General features: G+C 40.5%; 1 protein-coding gene across 1 annotated transcript; it reads left to right on the top strand.

The window, feature by feature from the left end:
- The first annotated feature begins 4,014 nt into the window (after positions 1-4,014).
- On the top strand, positions 4,015-8,482 carry LOC133897463 (Golgi SNAP receptor complex member 1-1-like). The gene is made up of 5 exons (XM_062338195.1): positions 4,015-4,317; positions 5,026-5,253; positions 5,425-5,589; positions 8,046-8,159; positions 8,246-8,482. Exons 1-5 carry the CDS (start codon positions 4,282-4,284, stop codon positions 8,357-8,359), a joined length of 657 nt encoding a protein of 218 aa, XP_062194179.1. The 5' UTR covers positions 4,015-4,281; the 3' UTR covers positions 8,360-8,482.
- Positions 8,483-9,010: the final 528 nt, after the last annotated feature.

Genomic DNA, 9,010 nt, shown 5'->3' with positions numbered 1-9,010 from the left:
CTTAGACATAAAACACGTGCCGGGACTACTGGAGCTGTATTCTGAATAATCGTTGAAGTCATGATTAAGAAAACGATCGACTTAATGATTAATTAGAATATTGTTTGGATGGTTCCTCACACTCAACACTGAGGTCAATGTCGCCATCGCATTCAGTGACGCATTGCGAGCTCCAGCGGCCAAGGCGGAATGGATCGCCGACGCAGAGGGATCATTCCCTGGTGACCTAGCACTGCTTCTCCTCTAGGCAGCGCGTTCTGTCCCGGCTCTACTCTCCGTCCCATCGCGACAACCCGCTCCAGCGCGGCTTAGGCACCCAGGCGTACATGGCGCCTTGCCCCTCCGCCGGCGTGGCAGGCGACGTAGCAACCAGCTTGGTAGCCGGAGCATCTATCGGTGCCCTGCACCGCCCCATCTACGCCATCTTGCTGTTATCGCTGTGCGTGCTCGTTGAATTCTATTTTTTCCCTAGTTGTGCATGCCCTTGCTGCCATGTGTCTCCGTCGAGCTGGGTGTTGCCTCCAGCCATTAGTATCGTTGAAGCGTCGGCCATCCTTTGTGCTATAGGAGTTGAAGCAGATGGCTCCAGCCTTGTCGTTGTGGAGGTGTTGTGGTGCTCCTGTTTTGCTCTGGCTGACTTCATGCCATGGCCGTTGAGATATGTTGGTCATCGTTGTTTGTCCACTGGCGTGGCGTGCTGGTCGCTGCTGTGTGTATCTCTGTGCCGGCGTGTGCGTCTTCAAATGCTAAGGAACATCAAACTAATTGATAGATTAAAAAACGGATGGCCATTCAAAAAAAAATCAAAGAAATGTCTACATATGGCAACTGAAAATATTAGATGTTCTAGCCAATATTCACAAATAGGTCAAAATAATTAAGAGTCTGAAGTCGTATTTCTCTTGACATGCTTTCAGTGTATCTATGGCAAGATTGTAGGGCTGAATGTGTTTTTCTTTATTGTTACATATGTTTTCGGTACACAATCTAAGAATATGTATACATGTAAATACTATTTATTGTTTGCATTGTATATGTTGTGAATCAATACCTACTATTGGTCACTTGTAATTTTATATTACAGTAGTTTGAAAAGTAGTTTTCAGTACAGTTAATTAACCCATTGTGCCTATATATATGGTTATGCAAAGAAATTTCACGTGTTAACAGGAGAAAGAAAATACCACTGGCTGTATTTCTTTTATATTTTGAGAATATGTTAATTATTACTTAATCGCACCCTTAGATAACACTGGTACTGTTTTTGTGCTGCATATTTTTTTGATTGCTTAGATATTTTGCTTCCCTTTTTACCTACGACATGTTTGCAATAAGTGAAGGAATTTGTTCTAGACAAAGCTAATTGGAATATCTCAAACAATGCAACGTTCTATGAAATGGTGAATTTAGTGACGAAGATGCAAACATGAATGTCTTTCGTGATAATCTTGATAATACTTTGTTTGTTACGGGAGAGTAGGATAATTATGAGAGGCTATTTGTATAGATAAATACTCAAGTTTGTATGAATTATGTACCTCTTAAATTTAATTTATGCATTTTTGTATTTATGGATAAATATTCAATTTTGCATGACTTACGTATCTTTTAAATTTTATTTGTACATTTTCCTATTTCAAAATAAATGTGTCATAAAAGAATAAACATGCCACCCAAAATGGCTGAGGGTATTACAGACTATTGACATCCAAAAATATCAATCCATCCACTAGAATCCAAGTTATCAAACAGCTACCATCTTTTACAATCTAGATTATAACAATCCAACTTTTTCACAATCTATAATATATATGCTTCTTTTTACAATCTACAGCTGAAATAAACATGACCTTATATATCTCTTTCTTCTTTATGCATTACTATTTTTATAGTGTTCTTGAACAATGTATTTTTTTTAGTTTGAAAACTTTCTCCGTCACAAATACATAATATTTTAGATAAGATATAGTCAAATTTTTGAAACTTTGACCATCAATAAATTTTAAAATATTTAGTTTCAAAAAATAAAAATTATATATGTGAATTTGTCTTTAAAATAATTTCATAATATCATAAATTTATTAGATTATATAAATATATTTTAGTTAAAAATAATGATCAAATGTACACATCGAAGACCATGCTATACCCAAAACATTAAAAAAAATTGACTTAGGGAGCATTTTCTAATCACCCTCTTAAGGCCATGGAGCAGCAACCCATAAGTATTAGTACGTTGATCCGAGGACTACGATGGTATCTGAAAAATAAATTGGCTTCAGGCACTTGAAAGTAATTAAAAACTGCTTTTATTTTGCTTTTGTGATATGTGCTTGCCATTGGGATTCGAGGGAAGTGTGACCACATGCTACTAAGCTACGTAGTAATCACAAATGATAAATCATATTGCTCACATGCTTCCATAATCAGTCGATTGCTTGACCATAGCCTCTAGAGTGCCAGATTCGGGCACGAGTAGCGGACTGCTCGGTGATTGTAGGGGCTGCCAAATGCATTGCAAGTTCACTCGAAGTCTTGTTTGTCACCATGTATTTCGGTTTTGTGGCACGTCTGCGTATCAATAACAAATCAAAATCCTAGTATGAATTAGGATTACAACAGCAACAGAAATAATCCTTCCCCGCGTCATTTTACTACTTTCATAGAAATTTCCAGAGAAAATCTTGGAAACTGTTCTTTTTGTCGTGAAACATAGAAAACTACTTCCCTTACGGGCAACAAGCCAATCCCACCGTGACCAGCCGGACAAAATGGAGTACTCCCTCGGGTCAAAAATGCATAACGTTTTGGACATGAAATAGCTCGATGCGTACCGTTAGAGGAATGATACCACATGTGTCTCTATTCGTTGACTTCAATCACAATGGTCAAATTCTAAAAACCAAAATAGTGACTGACCTCAAGATATGGATAATTCACTTTATATTCTGCAGGAGTTAGACTCAATAAGGCGTAGCGATGTAAGGAACGAAGTTTAGTGTTGAAGCCTAAAAGACCGAAGGGGTGTGACAAATCCTGGAGGACGAATAGTGTAGCGGAGCCCTGAGACTGAAGGGGTGTGACAAGGCCCGAAGAGCGAAGAGTGTAGCGAAGCCTCAAGGCCGAAGGGGTATGACGAGGTCTAAAGGATGAAGGATATGACACAAATCCTGAGACTGAAGGGAGGTGGTGTGAGGCCCTAAGTCAGCTGGAACCCGACGAGGAGTGGCTCAAGAAAGATCACCAGCCGTCCCGACGAAGGGTCCAGTACGAACCCCACGACACATGTAAATATCTTGTTACTTAGGGCAATCTATATATAGACAATAATCATAATACCTTTTAAGATACCATATAATATTCTCTATCATTAGTAGAAATATTTCTATAGGTAAAGAGCAAATATGCAATGATAACACGAGGAATCGGCTCCTTTAACTTTACTAAGGTAAATAATACCATGACTTTGCTCCTACTACTATCTGTTGGATTGGAAATGAACCATCCAGATTTATTGCTACAATATTCTTGTGTTGCAGTATTCACTGCACAATACTGTTCATGGTACTATTTGCCCCTACTTTTACTCAGCAAAGTTCTAAGAGGAGTCGGTTCCTAACGGGAGTGGTTAAGCAATTATTACATCAACAGTTGCTGTATTATTCACTATGTTGCGACATGTACATTTGACCACTATTTTCAATTATAATATATTTATAAAGTTCAAAGTTTATGAGATTATGCTTTTTTTTAAAGAAAAATCTATATATATGTTTTGAAACTAAATATTTTAAAAAATATTGATGACCAAAGTTTGAAAATTTTAATTAGATCTTATTTAAAATATCATATGTTTACGATCAAAAGGAGTACTAATTTGTAGACGTCGGTGCACACCAAACTCTCTTTCTTTTCTTTTAGAACCCGCCGTCGCTGTCCCGGTTAGTAAGAACATACCCAAATTTTTTTTAAGGAACCCTTCGTGATTGGTGGCAGCATGGCACCCCGCCAGGCTCGGCCGCGGAGCGGAGCCCTGCCCGGCTGCACCCGACCGGTTGACCGCGCCACCCGACCTGGCGCCTCTCCCTCTCCGACACGTCGGGGCATCGGGCTCGGCAGTCGGCACCACCAACTACCCCCCTTCCTCCCGTCTCTCTACCCTCCCCTCCCCTCCCACCCACCGATTCGCTCGACGCCCGCCCGCCCGCGCGCGCGCGAGATCCAGGCGCCACCGCCGCGACGAACCGCTAGGACGGCGCCGGAGAGGAGGAGGTGGGGGCCATGGAGGCGTCTTCCTGGGACGCCCTTCGCAAGCAGGTGACCCGCCCGCCTAATCCCCTCGCGCTCTCTCCTCCCCTCTCCTTCCCCGTTCCACGGGTCCGTCGGATCCTGCTCGTGCGGCTGCGTAGCCCAAATTAGGGGAGGCCGCGTTCTTGGTCGTTGAATTCGTAGTCTATTCATGCAAGGAGCGAATGCCGTACGCAAAAACAAATTGAATTGGGTTTACTATTTCCGTTGCAACAACCCATCAGTCTCGTCCTTTCATATTACGGAAACCATGCTGCAGATGTTCGCTTGTAACGCCATTTACCATTTCTTCCCAGGTGAATGGATAACTTGGAGCAATGTGGCGCTGATTCAATGCTTATTGGCTAGATTTGTTGTCCTGCTAAATGGTCCTGTTAGCAACTTGTTTTGGCATTGGTTGGGCATCTTCCTAATGGAATTGAGTATTTAGTTTAGCAGAGCCCTTCCTATTCATCAGATTCGGGTTCATTAAAATCTTGGTATTCAGCTTTTCATGATATTCAATCTAACAAAGGAAGCTGCTTTTTCTAAGCTTAGAGGAGATGAGTCCATGTTATATTCTGTATCGAAGACACCAATTCATACTATATTACCACATTTGTTAAATTTGTTATTTTATGGATTCATGACGCTGTAGGCTAATCCATTTTTCTCTGTATTGTCTGATTATTGGTGTGTATGGCTTACCTTGTTTAAATGGAATATCTCTCCTTCCAGGCGAGGAGGTTGGAAGCTCAGTTAGATGACCAAATGATTGCATATCGTAAGTTGGTTTCTATGAAATCGGATGGTTCAGAGAACGATATCGAGTCAGATATAGAAAGATCACTGAAGCAACTACAGCAAGTAAATTCTCAAATGCAAACTTGGGTATCATCAGGAGGTTCCGAAGTTCTTTCTCATACACTGACTCGCCATATGGAGATTTTGCAAGACCTTACTCAGGTTCCAATTGCCTCTTACACTACTTACATTATTCTTCATAACTATTTTCAATATACTGTTTAAGCAAGGCTATATTAATTACGGCGCAACAATATCTTAATATATTTGAACACCACATACAAAACAACTGGAGTTACTTCGTGATACCATGATTTTCTTAATCCATTATAGGAATTCTATCGGCTTCGATCAAGCCTCAGAGTGAAGCAACAACATGCCTCCCTCCTTGACTTGAGAGATTTTGACAGAGCAAAGTTTGATGCTGAAGAGGCATCAGACTCAGCTGATCAAGCTCTTCTCCGAGAACAAGCTGCAATTAGCAGGAGTTCTGGACAGGTATGAATACCCTCCTGTTTGGTCATCCTTCAATTGCTTTCCCTATCTCGTCTGAGAGATTTATATAAATTGTGGAAGGTCACATCTTCAATAAGAACACATTTATGATAAGCTTAACATTTACAAATGAAACTTGGAGGGCAGTTTGAATTGGTGAGTTGAATTGGTCTCTGAATTTGAAATTCTCAAGCTGTTGGACTAGAACTTGTTTTATCCTTGTTATCCTTCTTATTGGGAGATAACTACATTTTGTAAGATCAAATAAAAGAACTTACACTACACAAAATTAAAGAACCATGCGGTTATGAGAATATGTCCAGTGCTTGCACCCCCTCGTTTGCTACAAGGCTATGACACCTTAAAAAGTGGTACAAATGGTCATTCTACCGCACTGTGGTACCATGCAATATCATCTTTTACACCTATGACGAATGATGCATACTTTTTGAGTCAACTTGTTTGCCATGCCAATATGTTTGTGGGTGTCACGTAGTTCTGCAACATGACTGTAGTATTCAAACAACATTGTTGTATTTCCATACCACCTACCATTTATTCAAGCAAAATTTCTTGTCCTATATGCCTGTGAAATCAGTGTAAAGGCCTACTTACTTCGTGAGCCATAGTTTTGTACTTCGATGGAGGCAAGTTAACTTCAAATCTCTCTCTATCATTGTTTGGAGTTCTGTCTAGTTCCTGGATGTACCTGAAATAAGTGAATGAAATGATGAATACAGCAGCTCATGATTTACAAATAGGAACCGTTTGTTGTTTCAAAGCTGATTAATTACATTCTTAAATGTAAGTTTCTAGTTGTGTGCTCAGGTCAGGACACAGGAGATTTATTATGGGTGTTGTGTGAACTAACAAGCATAGAATAGACTAGTCTATGAAACAGGTCTATGAGGCATATTTTGACCAAGTCCAGAGCACAGTAAGTTTGTTTGTGTTAAAGTTATATGGACATCAACCCGTGCTTACTGGAAAGTTATATGGACATCGACCCCTGCCTGCTGGTTCTCAAATCCCCTTTCCAACATGACGGCATTGACTAGTACTACTGCCGACACTAGAAAGGCAATTCTTTTATGGGAAGTAGTCAACCAAATTCTTTTACTACTGACTCTAGAACCGCTAATGGTTTCTATCTAAATTTACACATCCAGCGCTCAGTCAAACACGCTTTGCCTGTGAGGCTATAGTTGTGGTGAAAAATGATCCAGATATATTGTTTTTAAATATGCTCTGCTAGTCCCCTTGAGGCCAAAACTACCATTGGAACTATTATCGTTCGAAAGCTTTGGAGGACAGTTGAATTTATTGTCCCTCGGAACTCACAGCATATCTGAACAACCTACCTGCAAAATCAATAGATGGGATTCTTCACATAGGGCTGACAGCTTGCAACTAATATACTTGCTCCTATTTTGTATCGAGTGTATGTATCCCAGGGTGCATCGCTAATGGGACTACTAGGAGTTCTCCCTGGTGAGGTAATTTAATACCTTAGGGCTCCTAGGGGCTTCTTCCTGCAAATATTTGCTGATTAGCTGACCAATAGATGCTTCTTGTTGCATTGCTCAGCGGAGGGGGGAGGGGAGCTACCCTCCCTGCCGCCTGCCTTGGCCCAAACTGTTGTGCCAGTTGTTTCATAGAACCAGTAGGTACCCTGTACATTGCAGTGGGACTTGCAATGCCCAGAAACACCTTTTGACAAATGTGCACAATGACAGTAGACAACAATGAACAAAATATGTAGTAATTAAGGGAGCAATGTAGCAAACAATTGCATGGCTAAGATGCAAAAGCGAGGTGACCAAACGGGTGTAAACTAGAGGGTGATGTGGCAAAGCTAGACAGTAGATTAAGAGAGATTGATTGCAGATAGTGGGGATCACTTGAGTATATATAATAGATTTTGTTTGTGTTTACATTAGTTGATCTCATCTCTAGCCTACCCCAACTTGCTTGGGACTAAAAGGCTTTGTTGTTGTTGTTACATTGATTGGTCCCCGCTCATCTCCAATTCCTGGCTCTGCTCCTGCTGCTTTAGTAATTATTAGTACATGCTTACCTCTTGCTATCTCAAATTGTAGACAGAATAATTAGGACGAAAATTCTTCAGTTATTCAAGTGACAAGTGAATCCCAAAAACCACAACAGTGCATACTGGTTTAATCTACATGCAAACTATATACTGATTCAGAGCCATACAAACAATCGTGTTAATGGTTCCAATGTCCATGTGTTACTGGATTACTGTTAGTGTAGTCAAAGTATCACCTTTTATCTGAGAAGGCACTTGTTAGGTGGCAAATCCTTCAATTAAGTTGCTTTTGGGAAAGCCTTCTGTTCTACAACTTTTTTCTTCTTCTAGAATACCTGTTTTACAACTTTGGAATGATGATGAATGAGATCATTTCTATGCCTGAAAAGTTACATTGGAATGGTATTAGATGGATAATGTTATATCACAAGCCCAAGCAACACTAGGTTCCCTCATGACTCAACGATCAACATTTGGTGGCATTACTACAAAGATAAGCAACGTTAGCAGCCGACTTCCTACGGTATGTATCACACATTCTATGACCAAGCAGCCTATTCCATGTCTTCTTATGATGTACACCTCACGAATTTTCACTCAACCTGACAGATTAACCATGTCCTCGCGTCCATCAGAAGAAAGAAATCTATGGACACCATCATTCTTTCGCTCGTCGCGTCTGTGTGCGCGTTTCTTATTTTCATCTACTGGCTGTCAAAATAGGTTTGTGAGAGTAAAGGCATTACATTGTTGTAAGTTTGGGGTCACGTACCAGTACAGATAATCTTGATTGGTGTTTGTACAATATTGGTTGATTCAATGTTATTACGATTCGGTCTTGCTGTAGCCACTATGTCTCCAGCTGTGCAATCCCCAAATCTCCACTGTAATTATATTCGTGTATGTCGGCATTGCTCAGCTACTCCCATGATGCCCAGATCTGGGTTTAAGGATGGATCTTGACCTGTGGCCGTGAGCCTGTGACCTGCCAGTGTGCAGGCTGAGGCTTTCATTCATGGGGTGTCTGTTTCGAGGATGGATGGTATCATGGAACTGTGAATGGATCTGCCAACGCTAGATTGGTCAGAGTAACGGAATGTGTTGGTCCATCACCACCTCGTCGCTCTAAGATCTCGGATAAGAAAAAAAAAATGGTGTCCAATTGGAAGGAATACACAAGTACCTTCATACCTAGATGATTATTATGTATTTTTAGAGAAGTGCACTCTAAAATTTCAGATTTAAAAGAAGATCCAAAGACTAGAAGATATTAGTTGTCCTCAATCAAAACTATAGGTGAAAGCAATGCGGAAAGAATTAAACTCAATGAGGAAGAATAAAGTATGAGAACTTGTTACTTTACCAAATAACCGC

This window comes from Phragmites australis, chromosome 17 (assembly GCF_958298935.1).
Source record: "Phragmites australis chromosome 17, lpPhrAust1.1, whole genome shotgun sequence".
Classification (NCBI taxonomy): domain Eukaryota; kingdom Viridiplantae; phylum Streptophyta; class Magnoliopsida; order Poales; family Poaceae; genus Phragmites; species Phragmites australis.
This window is presented reverse-complemented; position numbering and strand designations above follow the sequence as displayed.